The 21,708-nt window shown below is 40.7% G+C and overlaps 1 protein-coding gene across 3 annotated transcripts in view; it reads right to left on the reverse strand.

Annotated features, from left to right (window-relative positions):
* Positions 1 to 1,408: 1,408 nt before the first annotated feature.
* The window catches only part of LOC143018981 (gamma-tubulin complex component 3-like), a 91,217-nt gene continuing 70,917 nt past the window's right edge, over positions 1,409 to 21,708 (reverse strand). The window contains exons 15-18 of one of the 3 annotated variants that reach the window (XM_076174662.1): positions 21,195 to 21,320; positions 9,709 to 9,843; positions 8,503 to 8,656; positions 1,409 to 7,997 (exon numbers count right to left, since the gene is read on the reverse strand). In XM_076174662.1, coding sequence (XP_076030777.1) covers positions 7,987 to 7,997; positions 8,503 to 8,656; positions 9,709 to 9,843; positions 21,195 to 21,320 — 426 coding nt within the window. In that variant the 3' untranslated portion in view covers positions 1,409 to 7,986. Of the gene's footprint in view, positions 8,657 to 9,708; positions 9,844 to 21,194; positions 21,321 to 21,461; positions 21,516 to 21,708 lie in introns of those variants that run through there. The other 2 variants (XM_076174661.1, XM_076174663.1) reach the window with 2 other exon arrangements.

Below are 21,708 nucleotides of genomic sequence, written 5' to 3' on the forward strand. Positions count from 1 at the left end.
TTATATGTGGCAACACAGGGAGAATCCCCGTGCTCCGCCTTAACGGCCAGTTCTTGATGCAGCGAGTATAGTGGGGTCCCCCAGAGCTCGGTGTTGGGTCCCTTGTTGTTCATCATGTACATAAATGACTTAGACGATGATGTTAGTAAGTTTATGGATGACACTAAAATAGGACGCCTAATTAGGTCAGGAGACGACACAGAGGTTCTGCAGGATGATTTTAACAAATTGTTCACATGGTCGGTGAAATGGCAAATGAACTTCAATATCTCTAGGTATAGTGTATTGGGCTACACAACCCCGAAAATAGACACAGCTTAGTTAACACACTTTTAGAGAAAACTGAGTGCGAGAGAGACTTGGGAGTTCTAATGAGTCTGGACCTTAAAACCAGGAAACAGTGCATTAGAACCAGATATAAAACTAACAGAGCATTTGGTTACATTGCTAGGATGGTAATGAATAGAATTGCAGAGGTAATTATTAAACTCTATCTAGCAATAGTTAGACCCATCCTTGACTATGCGGTACAGTTTTGGTCTCCGTCCTACAGAATGGACATCAATTCACTAGAATCAGTACAGAAAAGAATGACCAAAATGATACATAGACTCTGAAATTTGCCTTTCAAAGAGAGGCTTAGGCACCTTAACTTACATACATACATACATATACCAAGGCCTTTTCCCCCTTCCAAGGGAGGTAGCCAAAAAGGGAAAGGCATAAAAACACTCCCACCCATTTCATCCCTAAATACACTCCACACCTTTCCCACCCTTCCTCTCATCTGAGCACCTTAACTTACACTCTCTGAAAAGACCCAGAGGTACAGGGTGATCTAATAGAGATGTTCAAGTGGATCAAATGCTTTAACAAGGGTGATGCAAACAAAGTCATCATATTAAAACAACAGGGCAGGACTCGCAGTAATGGATATAAGCTGGACAAATTTAGACTTAAAAAGGAAATAGGCAAGAATTGGCTTACTAATAGGGTTGTTGACGAATGGAATAGACTTAGTAACCATGTTGTAAGCGCTGAAACTATCAGTTGTTTTAAGAAACAATTAGACAAATTTATGGATGGGGACGACAGGTGGTGATGGATACGGAGCTGCCTAGTGTAGGCCTTATGGTCTCTTGCAGTCTCCTTCACTCTTATGTTATACTTTCATCTGTACCACACCCACGCACATTAAAAGACCCAAATCTTAGGGTACTGGTTGGAAATCTCCTAGATCCTCTAATGCCTTTACTTTTCTTAGGAGTGTCCCTGTGGGACTACAGTGAGAAGGATGCCTAGTCCTAATCCCTGTCCCGTTTTTGTCACCTCTTACAATTCAAGTGGGAAGATTTGGTGGCAGTATTCTTTCCACCACACCATAATTAAGGAATATAAAACACAATAATGGCATAACAGTAATTTTATAACTATGTAGAACACAAAAATACAATAGTTATATATGTACATATTAAAAGAAAAGACAAAAAAAAAATACACCCATCCTCTAGAGCATTAGTCCTCAAAAGTTCTGTGAAAAGGATTCAGGGGATCTGTAGCAAAAAGTTGTATATTCATCATATCAAAAAATGTAAGAATTGTGATGTTGGGTACTATATCACTTTATTTCTTGTGTGTGTGTGTGGGGGGGATTCCACTGAATAACAGCACATGCAAATAGGTTCTGGTGGTTGTAAAGGTTTGAGAACCAATGCACTAGAGAATACAAGGGCAATTCAATATGGCAAATGTGAAAGCCCATAAAGACTAACTGATGTGATTAAAAATATTTGGGTCAAACAAATATACAATGCATCACAATGATGTCACTGCTCAGATAAAGGCATTCTTCACATGCCCAGTCCTTTCACAGTGAACTTTAATACCATAGCAAGTAGCAAACAAAAACTGGCATGAATTTAATGAATTATATGGAATGATACAGTATATCATTTCACATCACTGGTCTACTTTCCACAACAACACCATCTGAATGATGTGACAACTTTCATGATCATAGCAAACACGCTCAACAGGAAGAAAAGAGGGTTAACTCCATCCCTATATATACCCTGAACTCTTTGGCATATTTACCATAAAGGGGTTTTAATAACTCAAACCACAACTCAAAACTCAAACCACAACTCAAATTGTAGTTAAAGAAAGAATTGGTGACGTGGGAGGATAAGAAATGAAGGATATATGAGATGGAGAAAAGGTAAATTAAATGGATGAGGTATAGATTAATCAATCAATTGTTGCCTCATGTTTCACTATCTGGAAATCTACAGCCCCACACCATCTGTCAATGGTTTCCAGACCTGTGGGAATTTTTTTTGGATTGATACCTGTATTGTATTAATGTGGGACTGTGTCTTTGTCACTAGGTGAAAGTAGCAAGAGACAACAGGTCACTGGCTGTCTCCTTCCTTTATGTTTGTAGTTGGAGGAAATACACTTAAAGCTGATCAAAGATTTTGAGCATAATCCAATGACCGAGTGTCAGAAATGGAGGTTAAAAAACTGACAGGGTTTAAAGAAAAACAGCAGTAAATGCAAGGTTATGCACACAGGTAAAAATAACAGTATGATTAAAAGTTATTTGGAAATTCGTTAACAAAAGTGGATAGTGCAAAGGATCTCGACGTAAATATCAGTAATGATCTCAAATCATCTAAGCAGTGTATTTCAGTCTCCAAGAAAGCAAATACGATTCTAGGACCGATTGAGTGATCTTTTAACTTCAAAAGGCCATCCCTCATTAACAAGCTATATAAATTGTTAGTTCGTCCTCATTTGGAATATGCTGTTTCCGTATGGTCACCAAATCTCATTAAAGACATTGACAGATTGGAAAAAGTGCAACAGTGAGCCACAAAACTAATTCCAATTATCAAAGGTGAATCATACGAAAGTCGACTAAAACATATGAATGTTTTTCCTAAAAAAGCGTAGACTCAGAGGCAACTTGATACAAGTCTAAAGGGAATTGACAACATCATGTGACAAAATTTTCACAATTTTCAGACAAGAAATAATTGTCTCAAACTGTTAAGAAATAGATTTAATTTGGAAGTGAGTGGAAACTACTTCGCCAACCATGTAGTTAATGAATGGAATAAACTTCCTCAGAGGTAATGCAAAGTAGTTCAGTTTGGAGCTTTAAGATTCATTTGCATAAATACCTAAGCAAGATGCTGTAATGCCTGTCATTTATTTCATACTGTTTGTTATTGTCTGTTTATTATTATTTGTTTATCATTTATCATTATTTATCGGTCCATTTATTATTATTTACTATTTACCTGCTTATTATTTAACTTCACCTATCTATTATTATTTACATCATTATCATTATTATCTATTTATTCATTCATTTATCATTATTATAATTTTTTCTGCATCTGACCTAGTTATGGACCAAAAGGTCTCCTGTAGGCATGCTCCTCCTTTGTAGTCCTTTGTAATGTTTCTATCACAGGACAGCCTTGTACAAGTAACCCTCACCAGTCCCAGATATCAATTAATGAGAGGAAAAATGAAATAAAGGACAAATTGCAAGGCTGAAATTCGGTAAATGAAAGACAATTAGAAAGGACTAACAGGAGTAAGAGAAAAAGAAGGAAATTGCTGGAAATTTCTAAATATATCACATGTTTATACACATATATAAAATGTTGGGAGATAAAAGCCACAAACAAGGTTTAGTGCAATGCATTGGGAACACCAGTTCTGCCAATACCAATTCTTGACAGAACAAATGATTTGTGCCAGCTTGAACTACTACTAAAAATATATACAAACATACATATATCAATGGCTTTTTCCCCCTTCAAGGGAGGTAGCAAAAAACAAAGGCATAAAATCCACTCCCACCCATTCTATCCCCACATACTCTACTCCCATTTACCCCCTCCCTCCCTCTTATCTTGGCTCCTCTTGGATGACAGGTCATCTCTGCATCTCGGCTGCTGCCCTGGGTCAGAAGCAATGTAGCAAGACACAGCACATCCACAGCAAGGCTGCTTAGGAGTTTATATAAGCACAAACTGGTAAGCTATTATATATATATATATATATATATATATATATATATATATATATATACACATACATACATGTACATACACATATGTATATATACATATATATATACATATATATACATACATATACCAAAGGCTTTTCCCCCCCTTACAAGGGAGGTAGCCAAAAAGAAAGAGGCATAAAAACCATTCACACCCACTCCATCCCTAAAACACTCCACTCCCCTCCACTCTCCCTCATATCTTGGCACCACATATATATATATATATATATATATATATTTATATGTATATATATAAAAACACCTTGCTCTCAGCATCTGTTTACTCCAAAGGTTCAACTTTATAGCTTACATTTATCCAAGTTTAATGTAATAGTGGCATGTCTCAAGTCTTCATGGGAGAAAAATGCAGAAACAGGACTTCCATCATCTCACTTCATCCGATTTAGATGACTTTTATGATACACATGGAAATAAGGTGGGAGTATTTCAACATGCCACTATTTATTCATATACATATAGGCTTCTTCCCCTTTATAAGGCCAGCAGCCAGCCAAGGCATGCACCCATCCTAATCCATCCCACTCCTATCAGTCACCCATTTCCCCTTCATCTTGGCTCTTTGTGGATGAAGAGTCATCCTTGTCTTCCTACCACATAGACATGAAAATAGAATAGGTAATGCCCAAGTAGTAGTGCGGGAGATTCAAGAACATTAGAAATGAGGGAAACGTTAAAGTTAAAATGTGATTCAGCATTCAAATGAGCCGAGACTTGTCTCCAAACATAAAGAATCACTCCAGGTCTACTAGAGTGCCACTAAAGCCACTGTAATCCCTAAAGTATTGATGGCACGGAACTAAGCAGACTATACCTCAGTACACGGAAGGTATTGCAATTACATTATGTGTGTATATATATATATATATATATATATATATATATACACATACACACTTACACAAAAGGGCCCTTACACTCTTATCATGGGGTTGGCCAGGTCAAAGCATAAACCTACTCTACATTCACTGCATATCCATGCAACACATCCAGTCATCCCATCTTAGTTCCTCATTGACAAAAGGTCATCTCTGTCTTCTATTACACTGCTCAAGTCAGAGGCAGTGCAGCAAGACAGAACACCACACCAGGGCATGATAGCTGAAGGTGGTTTACCTTGTTACTTCATTATATGGTGATCTCCCCTCCTCCCCACCATCCACTTGAGAAATATATAGGGTAGGCAAACCCTTTGGGCCACATTATTTCCTCATCCATTTATAACCACTCTCCACCATGCTGTCCCCTTGCATCTATTCCTCACCACTTCTCTGATTCTACATCTTCCTTCTCTGATCCTCCTCAAGTAAAAGAGAAGATTATCAACACAATGATACCATGCATGGGACAGACAAAGAAGACTAAGAATCTCCCACCTTGTACATTTGTCCAACAAAAAGTTGATGCAATTAAGGATCTGGGAGGAGGATGTCAACCTGAGTAACTGAATCATTAAATGTATGTGGATGATGTGGTACTGATGAGATTAAAAGGGTAGAGACTGGTAGTGTATTGGTGAAAGAAAGACAGATGTGCTACCACAGTGTGAAACAAAACTGAAAGGGAATGAGGAGTCAGAACCTAAGAGTGTGGTTTTATTCCAGTGGAAGTGTTTAACCATACAATCTTACTATTAAATATCTCTGATTTATGGTTGTCTGGAGTGAGTAGTTGTTAATTATTTTTTAATAGAGGCCTCTACTCTTTCATTTCTAGGCCATTGTTCTAATTTGTTTAAGTAGGTTTGGGTGTTAGCAGTTACTTTGTAATTGCTGTGCTGGATTATTATCAGGTCACCTGCATAGGTTAATGGTTTGATGTGTGTTCGGTCTGGTGTTGGAAGATCACTTGTGAGGATGATGAATAATGCTTGTGAGAGTATTGCCCCTTAAGGGACTCAAATGTAGTCTTTTAATCTTAGAAATCTGGTTGTTTTGAGCATTACTCTGAACTGGCTGCAAACTAGATCGTTTGTTGGCTATTTCTCTTCAATGTTGTGGATATTTTGTCTATGATGTTTCTTGATAGAATATGTCAAGGAACTTAACAAATGCTTTGTTTATTGTTACCATATCCATTCTTTCTGGTGATGCTTATTTAGATCCCTCCAGCACTTGTCTGATACTTGTAAGAGGTGTGCTACTGGAGTGGTCCTCCTTGTTACATTTTGTATGCCTACACTCTCTAGCTTGGTTCCCAGCTATTAAGAAAATAAAGAAATACTGCAGACAATACAAAACAAAGCACTATTAATAAGATACATCAAAACTACCCCAACTGACCAACTACACTCAGAAGCCAAGGTTCCTACTGCAACATGATTACATACAAAAGCCCTTGATTCCACCCATCCTTCCAACTGCATCACACAAGCATACCCAGACATAACAAAATACAACTCCAACTTCTCGTTAAACAGATCTTTATGAAAACCTCCCACCAGTGCCCCAGAACATGTAAACACCTAAATCACTAAGCAAGCTTTCCAAGAAAAGCCATCCCCCTAAGCTCAGTACTACCATCAATTTGATCAATCTGTTGGCCCTGGTCTCTTTTGCAGAAGACCTGGAGCCTTCATTGTCTCCCAAAGACCTTGGCCGTACTGAAAGTTCACTCATCTGTAAATCATGAATCACAGTGGCATGACTGAATTCAAACCACCACCCAGCATTGAAGAGGCACCGCCAAACTACAACTAAGATGAGAGGGAGGAAAAGGTGGTGGGTGGGAATGGAATGGCTGGGAGTGTAAGTATATGCCTTTTGACTTTGGGTACCTCCCTGGTAAGGAGAAAAAAGAGAACTTTGATATATGGATGGAACTACAGATTCAATTTGCTGTAGATGCAATCACCAGAGAGAAGATACTGAGCACCGCCTCACTCTCACCCTACCCAGACAGCAGCACAAAATATATATGAATGAAGTAGGCCAAGTCAGAGGCTGATGCTGGTTACCTGAGGTGACATAGGTCTCCTACAAGAACAACCTGGTACAGTAGACTGATTGACTGTTCCCCACAGAAATTTCTGAAATTAATTTTTGGACTGTTCTGTGTTAGTATGAGACTGTTTCAATGTCAATGGCTTATAAAAGTAGCAGGAGAGGAGCATTTGCTAATTATCTTTTCTCTTTATGTGAAATGAAGAAGGAATTACTCAAGAGGTTGATGGACAGAACCCTTGTGTCTGGGCAAGGGACCAAATGTCATAACTCTCAGAATTGCATGTTAATATATTCTGAAAATGGGAAGCAAGGAATTGATTCCGACATTCATTTCAGAGGATCACATCATGTAGATACCATCGCCAGTCCAGTGTACAGATCTACTAAAATGACTGCAACATTGTATAATCCAAGATCTGGGTATTTTTCTCCTGGAGTTACACATATGAGAGCAAGGATTAATACCTGATGTAGGAAAACATCTATAAAAATGAAACATTTATGTAAGGCTGAAATTTCAACATTTCATGACAAAATTAGATATATCTGAGCACATGCCTATGGTACCTTTTCTTTAGAGTGCTAAGTGGCAACCTATGTGGAGGGGAAGCACTCATGATGTTGCTAATTTTGAAGCAAATATGTATATTCAGCAATTTCCATGACACAAAGGCACCCTTCCTTCCTTCCCAGTTCATTTGGACACACATGCACACACACACGCTGGATGGTAATGCAAGATACACTGTGCACAACTTAACCTATCACTGTAATCAATATTGAGCACCTTTCACGATTCGGTCTCCCACAAAATACAAATGCAGATCCTAATGACAGCTTGTCCAAGATGGTAGTAATCCTTCCCTACTGTGCCAGACAGCACCACCACCACCACCACCAAAGCTGCCAGTTATTGTGTCTCCCTGATGTCATTTACAAGAGGACTGTAAAGAAAATAGAGGTGAAGGGGAAGGCAATATTTTGTACCATTAAATTGTAATGCTTTCAAAGATCTATCACTGTTGTCACATGAAAATTTTCACTCGTGACACAAGTGTCTCTTGGAATTGTTCCAGTCCACTGTGAGAACTCAAGTTACTGATAATAATCACAAATCTGTCTATCACTCACAGATGATATATACAAGTTTTTAAATCCAGCATCTGTACAGTATACAAAGACAAACACAAGTTTTAGAATAGCAAATATTTCTCAGGAAGGAGATCATGATTGTTGGCCACACATATACACATACTGCCACAACTGGTATATCAGGAAATACGTTTATCCAATTCAATGAGGTGTGTAACCAGTTATTTGTAAAGACATTAAGAAGTACAGTATTCAGAAATGACTAGTCTTTTAACCTGGCAGCATGGACATCACTTAAAAAAAGAAAACGAGCTGGATTAATATTCTTGATTCTGAGTTACTGGCACAAACTGGTACCCATGCTCTTTCGCTTATGGTGATAGGTCATGCGAAGATTGAGTCTGTGATCCCGCTTATGGTAGTGTTCATTGAAGTCCAACCGGGTACTCAAGAGATGTAGGTTTTCATCCTCATGCTGAGTCAGCATAAGTAGGAAGGACTGTACCATATCCTGAAAAAAAATATATATATTATAAATACATATACCAATGGCCTCTTCCCCCTTACAAGTGGGGTGGCCTAAAACAAAGGCATGAAACCCACTCCCACCCATTCCATCCCCACATACTCCACTCCTACTCACCCCCTCCCTCCCTTTATCTTGGCTCCTCCTGGATAACAGGTCATCTGTGTATCTCGCCCACTGCCATGGGTCAGAAACAATGTAGCAAGCCACAGCAAGGCAGATTCATTTAAGTGGCAACCACCTCTTCATCCCCTCATGCAGAAAAAGAGAAGACAGGAAAAATCCCTTTGGGCTGCGTTAAAATATCATTCACACATACTCTCTCACCCACCCATCCCCTACCCACTCCCTTCCATGCATCACAGCATCATCCATACACAACCATTCTCCATTCACCCCTATCTTCAGTCTTTTCCCTTCCTTCCTCAACAGACATTCCCCTCTTTCCCAATGCCCTTTCACCCCATCCATTCATCTCATCCTTGGTCATCCCCTCATGTTCACTCCTTCCACACATCTTTCTTCACTCATTCTTTCCATGTGTCCAAACCATCCCAATACTCCATCAATCCTATCTCCCAACTCCCATTCCATCCCCGCTCTCCTCCTTGGGGGGTGGGGGGGTGAATAAATTGTTATTCATGATAAACATGTGAACAAATAGATGAACAAAGAAAAATAAAGAAATAAAATTAAAAATAAAAACAAAATAAGTAACTCTACACTATGATGTCATAAATTAATGTTGAAGGTGCTACTGTATCCTGCCTGCAAACCATTCTCTGCCATCAGAAAAATTATGGCGACCCAGTAGAAAATCCAGCCTCCCAACAGATACTGATAAGACCCCAAATGCAAAAGTACACACCAACCCATCTCCACATGTTGGGGCTGTTAACTAATCTCTGGATCAGGTCTGGGAACTCAGTCTATTTGTTGTAATGCCCAATGATGATGATGATGATTTATCATCACTGGGCATTACAACAAAAAATAGAGAAATTCTAATTTCAAAAGTCACGGGTAAGCTCCCCTACCTGATATGTTTGACTAAGAATTTTCAGCTCCGTTTTCATTTTTGCAACAACTTTGGATGAGAAATCTTTCTTTCTTTTTCTCTCCTTTTCTTGCTGCTCAGCAGATGTGCCAAATCCTCCAGCTTTGGTTTTCTCCTGTGAATGAAAATAAATTGCAGTATATTACAAATTAGTCCAGTCAAATTAGAAAAAATTAATGAAAAAACTATAACAAGCTCAAAATTGGAGAATGACTTCTTTAGATGCTTAGAAATAACATATCTAAATTCCCCATTGGTCCACCCTGAGCTTCATCCACCATCTTGGAAAATGGCTGCCAAATTTCAGCTTTTCGCTTTTTCCATGAAAAAGGTTGATCTGATGAAAAAACTGTTTTATAAATTGTTATTCAAAATTAATTTTTTTACAAAACATGCTCTACACATATTTTCGCTATGAGTGATTATTTTAAAGATATTCACAATTTTTTAACCACATTCAATAATGTGCTGATGCTGACGTGATTTTGGTCACTTCCTATAGGTTTGCTATCTCTGACATTTGCTGTTTTCTTTTTAGCTTTATACTATTTTTCTAGAAGGTTATTCTATATATTATTTTTCATTTCAGATTATGGTTTAAAAATGGAGGGAACCACAGATCAAAATTAATATTGCCTACTTTGTGAAGAACGCTTAATAGAAGGTGAAAATACCTGTGTTAAGAAAGGTATGACGACACTTGTTCAAGCAAGTAAGAAAAGATGATAAATGGCAAAAGTAGGTTAATTTATCAGCTGTTCAAGTACATGTAAAGTGCAGAAAAGACTTTACTAGAGAAGAGTATTACAGCTGTTAACAGAAAAGACACAACTGACCAAGAGGAAAAAGGGTCACTTATTAAACAGACACTAAGATCAAAAGAAACTGATTTTTATTTCAAGAAAAAGTGTATATTTTGTTTTGAAGAGTGCTGTGAAAAAACAGAAAAGTAAAAAACTTCTCCATAGACGGCAGGTAGTTCAGTAATGTGACGACGATTGTAATGATGACCGAGGCAAAAAGGTAAAAATTATTGTAGTTGGTGTCAAGTATTTGGTAGCAGAAGAAACTAGATACCATAGGTCCCCCACTCCACCCCCACCCCCTGTGAGAAAGCAGCACTTAAATCCATCAGGCAAACATGGGCAAGCTGATGATGAAGATATTGTAACTGGCTTGGAGAAAGTTTGTTCATACATGGAAGAGAGTGATGACTGTAAATTTACTTTGCAGGAATTGCTAGATGTGATGCATCAGAACCAATCCTGCAAGATAAATGCAAGCTATCTGACAACCAAATTACAGGAAAAGTATGGAAGTGAAATCATAACCACCCTCCAAAAAAAGACACCCACAGTATGTTTTTGCAAATCAGGAGATAAATTGCTATGTAATCCATGGTATAGTGAAAGACTGCATAGTGAGGAAGAAGGGGCAATTGAGGATTGTTAGAACTGCAGCACCTATTATTAAGTAGGACATCAAGTCAAAGGTATACAACTCCTACAACTAGCCTTCTCCTGAAGGACCCTTTAATGGTGTTAAAAACAATGTACCTGTTTCCTTTCATGCTTTCATTGAAAAAGGAGGAAAGGGAGATATTGACAACAAAAACAAGGTATGCACTGCCATAGCTCATTCAGTCCTACAAGCAGTGCGCCCAAGGACAGTTGTGTCTCCTATTCTACTCGGAGGAGCTGTTTATGTACACAGGAAATTTGGAACCAGACTCATGGTGCATACTTTACATAAACTGAGCTTCTTTACAGGGTATGATGAAGCACAACTGTTTGAAGCTTCTTGCATGAAATCTAAACCTCCTACTATTTTGTCTGAGAATTTCATGCAGTTTGTTTTTGTCTACCTCCCTTTAAAGGGGGAAAAAAGCCTTTGGTATATGTATGTACCACTATATAGTCCATTAATGCTCTACCACCCTTCCATCCACCCTCTCCCATGTGCACTTATGTTTGACTTTCTTCCTATACATTGTATTTGCTATCATCAACTCTCTAGACACATCTCCACCATCAATTCTCCACTATGATTTTTTCCTGGAACTCCACACTTCCCAACCACTCCATCAATTAGTTTATTTCTTACCTTAGCATTTAGGTCTCCCAATACCACTACATTACAAATTCTCCCTAAACCCTCTATGCACTCATTTAAATCTATTCAAAAATCCTCCCTGTCCTCTACACTCTTCTCACTACCCGGCCCATATGCACTTACAAAAACCTACATCTCCCTTCCCAATTTCTCTTTCATCCACATTATTTTGAAGAAACCTCCTTCCACTCCACCACACATTTACCTACCTCTTCACTTACTGGCATAGCCACCCCTTCTCTCCCTTGTCCTCTCTTCACTCCTGACACCCTACCAACTACACTCCCAAACTCAAACTCACCCCTCCCTTTCAACTTAGTTTCACTTAATACCAATGCATCCATCTTCTCAAAAACATAATACCTATATCTTCCCTTTAACTCTCATCTGTACCACATCCACACGCATTAAAGGACCCAAACCTTATGGTTCTGGTTGGAAAACTACAGGGAGAAGAATGCCTAGTCCTATTCCTGTCCCATTTTTTATTCTTTTATGACTCATGTGGGAACACTTGGTGGCAGTTTTCTTTTTCCCCATCACAGGGTTTGGCGAAATAAGAAAATGAAAATTAAGAGAAGCGGTACAGGACAGTATTAAGAGTGGGGGGATAGCATAATAGAGGGGCAGTCACAGTATAACAAAATATCATTTCTCTATGAAAAGTGATTTCCTCTATCACAGACAAAATATGTGGCTCTGGTCTGTAGGGGTGCCCCATATACACCATCAAGTATCAGCTGCATGCTACTGAGCAGCTTTTAACCCCACAATATTATGCAGCCAATACCCCAGATGATAGACTTGAAAAATTGCAACAACAATTTGGCCACCCTACATGCAAGACTCATTGAGCTATTAACCATTTCGGTATGATGATACCTATGTAGGCGTCATGATGCACAAGTGGGTACATGAGGATGACGGCATTGGCGTCTTGATTACATAAAATATTATTTTGTAGTTGTACACGGGTTAGCTCAGGATTCTGTGAACTGGTTTGATTATGTTTTCTGTGTTTATTATTACTCAGAGTAAAAGAGAACAAGTAATACAGCAGTGACTTTATATTGTATAATGCGAGTAGTGTGATAAAAATTACATAGGGCAGCTAATGATACGTGCAAGAATTTGAGTTGCACTGAAGTGGTTAAAAGATGCTGGAATTAAGGACAAAATATGCTTTGAATATGTTGGAGAAGTGTCAAAATAGCAGTGAGATATGTACATACATACATACATATACCAAGGCTTTTTCCCCCATACAAGGGAGGTAGCCAAAAAGGAAAAGGCATAAAATCATTCACACCCAATCCATCCCTGAATACACTCCACACCCCTCCACCCTCCCTCTTATCTTAGCACCTCCTGGATGATGGGTCATCCCTGCACCTTGTCCACTGCCCTGGGTCAGAAGCAGTGTCGCAAAACACAGCATATCCACACCAAGGCCGGTTCATTAAATCGGCGACCCCCTCTCTCCGTCCCCCCATGCATAAAAGGAGAAGACGGGGAGAAATCCCTTCGGTCTGCATCAAATTTTGCTCACACATACTACCTCACCCCCCATCCCCCCGCCCATTCCACCTCATGCATCACAACATTTTCCATATACAACCATTCTCCATTCACCCCTACCTTCTGTCCTCTCCCGTCCTTCCTCAACAGACATTCCCCTCTTCCCCAAAGCCCCCTTCACCCCATCCATCCACCTCATCCTAGGACGTCCCCTCATGTTCACTCCCTCCACATCTGCCTTCCATACCTCTATTAATAGTCTTTCTTCACTCATTCTTTCCATGTGTCCAAACCATCCTAATACTCTTTCATCAACCCTATCTCCCAACTCCCTTTCCACACCCGTTCTCCTCCTCACCTCCTCATTTCTCACTCTATCTAGCCTAGTAACCCCCATCATACTTCTCAGACACCTCATCTCAAACACATTCAAACTCCTTCTCTCTTCCTCTCTTATATTTCATGTTTCTGCCCCATACAGTGCTGTTAGCACAATCACTCCTTCATACAGTCTCCTCTTAGCATCCATTCCCAAATGTCTATTCCTCATTACACTCTTCAATCCACCAAGGCATTTACTCGCTTCTCTCAATCTACATTCTACCTCCACCTTTTCCTGCCACATTTGCACCCAAGTATCTAAAACTATCCACTTCCTCCAGTCGCTCTCCCTTAATGCTCACTTCCAGTCTACTGCCACTTTCACCCCTTGTACATCTCATCACCTTACTTTTACCCACATTTATCTTTAGCTTTCTTCTATCACATACTCTCCCAAACTCTGCCACCAACTTCCTCAATCCCTCCTCCGATCCTGCCACAAGCGCAGTGTCGTCCGCAAACAACAGCTGGCTCACCTCCCACTTTTCTCCATTTTCCTTAACCATCTCCAATCCCTGACCCACCACCCTTGCATTTACCTTTTGCACTACCCCATCCATGTATAAGTTGAACAGCCAGGGTGACATAACACATCCTTGACAAAGTCCCACCTTTACCTCAAACCACTCACTCTCTCCATTTCTAATCCTAACACAAGCTCTACTACTCTCATAAAAACTCTTGACAGCTCCTAGAAGCTTTACTCCTATCCCGTATATCTGCATAACCTCCCACAGTGCCTTTCTGTCTACCCTATCGTAAGCCTTTTCCAGATCCATAAAAGCCCAGAAAACATCCTTGCCCTTTCCTATAGCTTTCTCACATATTTGCCTTACCACAAAGATCTGATCTACACAACCTCTACCCGTCCAAAATCCAAACTGTTCCTCACCAATTACTCCCTCTATTCCTCTCCTAGTCCTCTCAATCAAAATCCTCCCTTAAGCCTTCCCAACTACACTTAACAAGCTAATCCCTCTGAAACTACTACATTCACACTTGTCCCCTTTTCCCTTGTAAAGTGGAACTATACAGGCACTCCTCCAGTCCTCCGGCACTCTACCCTCTCTCCAGCAAACATTAAATAACTTCACCAGCCAGTCCACCATCACTGTACCTCCTTTTTTCAGACATTCTGCATGGAATCCATCCAGACCAGGTGCCTTATATGTATTAAGTATAAAAAAAACACCATCTAGGCCAATTCTGAGTGTGAACATAGCAAATGAATTCACCAAAGTTGTGGTAGTAGACCTAAAGGAATACAAGAAAGGAAATTTGTTTTTTTGCATATGGGATGGTTTGGACACATGGAAAGAATGAGTGAAGAAAGACTAGTAAGTGAGGTATGGAAGGTAGAGGTGGAAGAAGTGAACATGAGGGGGTGACCTAGGATGAGATGGGTGGATGGGGTACAAGGGGCTTTGGGGAAGAGGAAAATGCCTGTTGAGGAAGGACAGGAGAGGACAAAAGAGAAGGGTGAATGGAGAAAGGTTGTGTATGGATACTGGGGTATATGAGGGAGAGTGGATGGGGGATGGGGGTGAGGGAGTATGTGTGAGAAATAAATTGACACAGTCTGAAGGTATTTCTCCCCATCTCCTTTTCTGCATGAAGGCATGGAGAGGGGGGTTGCTGATTTAATGAAGCAGCCTTGCTGTGGATGTGCTGTGTCTTGCAACACTGCTTCTGACCCAGGGCAGTGGGCAAGATACAGGGATGACCCATAATCCAGAAGGTGCCAAGATAAGAGTGAGGGAAGAGGGTGGAGGGGAGTGGAGTATGTTGGGGATGGAATGGGTGGGAGTGGTTTTTATGCCTTTGTTTTTTGGCTACCTCTCTTGTAAGGAGGAAAAAACCCTTTGGTATATGTATATATGCATATGGTGGACATGGCAACAAGATTTTCTGTCATGTGTAATAAAAAGTATAAAAGTATGTTTCAACAAAAACCCACTGTGTTGGATAAGAAGAAATGAAATAAATAGATTCCATATATTTCGATCACGGACTGTGATCCTCTTCAGTGGTATACAGAGTAGAGGAGCAAAAGGCATGTCTTATAAACAGTAAAAGAAGTAACATGGATAGGACTCAGGTAGCATCTAATGCTTTGCGGGGCAGGTCACCCGCCTTCACCAGAGATGGTAGTAATTTGTTGACTGCCCAGGTGGTAATGCAGTCAGGTGACCATTGTCCATGAGATATATTGAAATTTGGAAATTTGTTAATCAAGGATGATTCTATTATTTTCCTTTTAAAACTGCACTTTGAATTTAAAATAATTTTTACTTCATTCCAATCTATACGGTGGCCTTCCTTGTCTACGTGTTGGAAGACAGCGGAATTTTGGTGTGCATATTTGACTGAATTTCTGTGTTCTTGCATCCTGGTATGCAAATCTCTACCTGTTTGTCCCCAATATACATCATTACAATCCGAGTGTTGAAATTTACTAATGTGTTACAACATTACTTTGTAGTTATAAAAGTATGTGTTTGAGATGAGGTATCTGAAAAGTATGATGGGGTTACTAGGCTAAGAAAATGAGAGTGATGAGTGAGGAAAATGGAGGAAAATGGAGGAGAAATAAGGAAGGATGAAGTGAAGGCAGCAGTTAAGATGATGAAAGCAGGTAAGGCACCTGGTATGGATGGATGCCATGCAGAATGTCTTAAAAAAGGAGGTATAGTGATGGTGGACTGGCTGGTGAGGTTATTTAATGTTTGCTGGAGAGAAGGTAGAGTGCCAGAGAACTGGAGGAGTGCTTGTATAGTTCCACTTTACAAGGGAAAGGGGGACAAGTGTGAATGTAGTAGTTTCAGAGGGATTAGCTTGTTAAGTGTAGTTGGGAAGGCTTATGGGAGGATCTTGATTGAGAGGATTAGGAGAGGAACAGAGGGAGTAATTGGTGAGGAGCAGTGTGGGTTTAGGACAGGTAGAGGTTGTGTAGATCAGATTTTTGTGGTAAGGCAGATATGTGAGAAAGCTGTAGGAAAGGGGAAGGATGTTTTCTGGGCCTTTATGGATGTGGAAAAGGCTTACGACAGGGTAGATAGAAAGGGACTGTGGGAGGTTATGCAAATATATGGGATAGGAGAAAAGCTTCTTGGAGCTGTCAAGAGTTTTTATGAGAGTAGTAGAGCTTGTGTCAGGATTAGAAATGGAGAGAGTGAGTGGTTTGAGGTAAAGGTGGGACTTCGTCAGGGATGCGTTATGTCACCCTGGCTGTTCACCTTATACATGGATGGGGTGGTGCGAGAGGTGAATGCAAGGGTAGTGGGTCAGGGATTGGAGATGGTTAAGGAAAATGGAGAAAAGTGGGAGGTGACCCAGCTGTTGTTTGCGGACGACACTGTGCTTGTGGCAGGATCGGACGAGGGATTGAGGCAGTTGGTGACAGAGTTTGGGAGAGTGTGTGATAGAAGAAAGCTGAAGATAAATGTGGGTAAAAGTAAGGTGATGAGATGTACAAGGGATGAAAGTGGCAGTAATCTGGAAGTGAGCATTAAGGGAGAGCAACTGGAGGAAGTGGATAGTTTTAGATATTTGGGTGCAAATGTGGCAGGAATAGGTGGAGTGAAGGTGGAGGTAGAATGTAGATTGAGAGAAGTGAGTAAATGCCTTGGTGGTTTAAAAAGTGTAATGAGGAATAGACATTTGGGAATGGATGCTAAGGAGACTGTATGAAGGAGTGATTGTGCCAACAGCACTGTATGCAGCAGAAACATGGAACATAAGAGAGGAAGAGAGAAGGAACTTGAATGTGTTTGAGATGAAGTGTGTGAGAAGTATGATGGGGGTTACTAGGCTTGATATAGTGAGAAATGAGGAGGTGAGGAGGAGAACAGGGGTGGAAAGGGAGTTGGGAGATAGGGTTGATGAAAGAGTATTAGGATGGTTTGGACACATGGAAAGAATGAGTGAAGAAAGACTAGTAAAGGAGGTATGGAAGGCAGATGTGGAGGGAGTGAACATGAGGGGACGTCCTAGGATGAGATGGATGGATGGGGTGAAGGGGGCTTTGGGGAAGAGGGGAATGTCTGTTGAGGAAGGACGGGAGAGGACAGAAGACAGGGGTGAATGGAGAATGGTTGTAAATGGAAAATGTTGTGATGCATGAGGTGGAATGGACGGGGGAATGGGGGGTGAGGTGGTGTGTGTGAGCAAAAATTTTGACGCAGCCCGAAGGGATTTCTCCCCGTCCTCTCCTTTATAAGGGGGGACGGAGAGGGGGGGTGGGGGTGGGGGGTCGCCGATTTAATGAAGCGGCCTTGCTGTGGATGTGCTGTGTCCTGCAACACTGCTTCTGACCCAGGGCAGTGGACAGGGTGCAGGGATGACCCGTCATCTAGGAGGTGCTAAGATGGGAGGGAGGGTGGAGGGGTGTGGAGTGTTTTCAGGGATGGAATGGGTGGGAATGATTTTATGCCTTGTCCTTTTGGCTACCTCCCTGGTAAGGGGGAAAAAGCCTTGGTATATGTATGTATGTACTAGGCTGGATAGAGTGAGAAATGAGGAGGTGAGGAGGAGAACAGGGGTGGAAAGGGAGTTGGGAGATAGGGTTGATGAAAGAGTATTAGGATGGTTTGGACACATGGAAAGAATGAGTGAAGAAAGACTAGTAAAAGAGGTGTGGAAGGCAGATGTGGAGGGAGTGAACATGAGGGGACGTCCTAGGATGAGGTGGATGGATGGGGTGAAGGGGGCTTTGGGGAAGAGGGGAATGTCTGTTGAGGAAGGACGGGAGAGGACAGAAGACAGGGGTGAATGGAGAATGGTTGTATATGGATGATGATGTGATGCATGAGGTGGAATGGGCGGGGGGATGGGGGATGAGGTAGTGTGTGTGAGCAAAGTTTGACGCAGCCCAAAGTGATTTTTCCCCATCTTCTCCTTTTATGCATGGGGGGATGGAGAGGGGGGCTTCCCGATTTATTGAAGCGGCCTTGCTATGGATGTGCTGTGTCTTGCGACACTGCTTCTGACCCAGGGCATGGACAAGATGCAGGGATGACCTGTCATCCAGGAGGTGCTAAGATGAGAGGGAGGGTGTGGAGTGTATTCAGGGATGGAATGGTGGAAATGATTTTATGCCTTTTCCTTTTTGGCTACCTCCCTTGTAAGGGGGAAAAAAACCTTGGTGTATGTATGTATGTATGAAACACATGTTCAGGAAATACCATATAACTTTAAAAAAAGACATTGAAGAAGGAAGAAGTGCTCTACTTGATAGGGTGAGGCATCAACATGAGAACGAAAATACCAGAATTAAAGAGAATGAGATAGAGGCTGTCATAAATCCAGTAGAAAGTAGAGTAGAAAATGATGATTGTAGCAATACAAATGAAGAAGATCTTACCACAGTCGAACACATCAGAGGATTGTGTAGTAGTAAAAAGTATTCCGCATATTGGACAGAGTAAATATACTATCAAAAGGGTCAAATAAATGGAAGAAAGTAACTGTGCACAGTTGTGCTGGGAAATCAACAGGGAAATATAATAGTTGAAGAAATATTGAATATGAAGATGGGCACATATCAGCAATTGACTGGAATAGAGATGTGGAAAAGTGGGTACCAGTATTAGTATCAAAAGAAGATGAAATACAAGAGTCCAATGAAATAAATACATACTTATACCAAGGCTTTTTCCCCCTTTCAAGGGAGGTAGCCAAAAAGAAAAAGGTATAAAATCATTCCCACCCATTCCATCCCTGAATACACTCCACTCCCCTCCACCCTCCCTCTTATCATAGCACCTCCTGGATGACAGGTCATCCCTGCACCTTGTCCACTGCCCTGGGTCAGAGGCAGTGTCGCAAGTCACAGCACATCCACAGCAAGGCCGCTTCATTAAATCGGCGACCCCCCTCTCCATCCCCCATGCATAAAAGGAGAAGACGGGGAGAAATCCTTTCGGGCTGCATCAAATTTTGCTCACACATACTACCTCACCCCCCCATTCAACCTCATGCATCACAACATCATCCATATACAACCATTCTCCATTCACCCCTGTCTTCTGTCCTCTCCCGTTCTTCCTCCCCAAAGCCCCCTTCACCCCATCCATCCACCTCATCCTAGGACGTCCCCTCATGTTCACTCCCTCCACATCTGCCTTCCATACCTCTTTTACTAGTCTTTCTTCACTCATTCTTTCCATGTGTCCAAACCATCCTAATACTCTTTCATCAACCCTATCTCCTAACTCCCTTTCCACCCCTGTTCTTCTCCTCACCTCCTCATTTCTCACTCTATCTAGCCTAGTAACCCTCATCATACTTCTCAGACACCTCATCTCAAACACATTCAAACTCCTTCTCTCTTCCTTTCTTATTTTCCATGTTTCTGCCCCATACAGTGCTGTTGGCACAATCACTCCTTCATACAGTCTCCTCTTAGCATCCATTCCCAAATGTCTATTCCTCATTACAGTTTTTAAGCCACCTACTAATAATGGCCTGTGAAAATATGGAAAACCATGACCTTGTAAAAGCCAAACAAGATGAACTTCAAAGCTGGAGAGATTTTGGAGTTTGTGGGAGTTCTAGAAATGGGTCAAAAAGCATTGTCAGTTCAATGGGTAGTAACAGAAAAGGAGAACAGTGAGGGGAAAAGGAAAATTAAAGCAAGGCTGGTTGCCAGAGGCTTTGAGGAAAGGGAAGAAATGCAATCACATTCTCCCACTGTTAGCAAGGAAATGTTGAGATCTTTTGTTGCTATATTGTCTTCCAAAAAGTGGGCAGTAAATTCAATTTTTACAGAGTGAACAGTTTGAGCATGAGGTATATGGACCTGTTGAAGCAGGTTGTAAAAATATACTATGGAAATTGGAAAAAGTTAACATATTCCCTTCCTTTCAATTTAAAAGTTAATTTATGTTTATTGGTTAACAAGAAAACTTTACTTTTAATTTGAAAGGAAGGGAATATGTTAACTTTATTCTTTCGTGGTGTTGCATTTTTTGTGTGTCATTTGTTTTGATTTTGTAGGTAGGATGGGAGTGCCATGGAAGCAAGGAATTGAGAGGACTGGTGTGAAGGCTTTTCTATTTGTAAAAGCAAAATACTCCTCTTATATTCTTTTATCTACCCTGCCACAATGATCTATAGTTAAACATTCAGTGGCAGTATTCCTTCTCCTCTACCACAGGGTTTGGTAAAAGAAGGAAATGTATATTCAGAGAAGTGGTGCAGGACAGTATTAAGAGTGGGGGGACAGCATAACAGAGGGACAATTGCAGTATAATAAAGTAGCATCATTTATTTATAAATAAAGATTTCCTCTATCACAGACAAAATTATATGTGACTCTGGTCCATAGGGGTGCCACGTAGAGACCCTAAAGTATCAGCTGCATGCAGCCAATACCCCAGATGGGGAGGTTGAAGAAAAAATCAAGAAGGTAATATCATATCTAAGGAGTGCTTCAATAAACTGTCAATACATTACCTCAATCTCAGCAAGTGCTGCTCTCCGAAGGTCCATCTCATTAACAACAGCTGTGTACAATCTCTCCTGTAGGACTTCCAACTTGAGCATCATGTCATATAGAGTTCGGAGATGGGTGCGCACATCCTGTAATCATGCATATCTATATATAGTTACATCAAACCTTTAGTTCTGATCCTTTTCCCACATTATTCCTTAAATAAAATCATTTCCTTTTTCTGGCAACAGAGTGATTAATAGAGAATGTGCTAGTGGTGGTCTTCCTACATGGATGTTAGAGAGCTCCATCTTCCTACATCTTCAGCATATCAGTGCTCTAACCTATAAATGGAAGGGAAGCACCAAGATTAGCATTTGTTCTTCCTACATACATACATATACCAAAGGCTTCTTCACCCTTACAAGGGAGGTAGCTAAATAACAGGGCATAAAAAACACTCCAACCCATTACATCCACAACATACTCCACTCCCATCCACCCTCATATCTTGGCACCTCCTGGATGACAGGTCAT

The sequence above is a fragment of the Oratosquilla oratoria genome, chromosome 36 (assembly GCF_046742065.1).
Source record: "Oratosquilla oratoria isolate Oo_2021 chromosome 36, ASM4674206v1, whole genome shotgun sequence".
NCBI lineage: Eukaryota > Metazoa > Arthropoda > Malacostraca > Stomatopoda > Squillidae > Oratosquilla > Oratosquilla oratoria.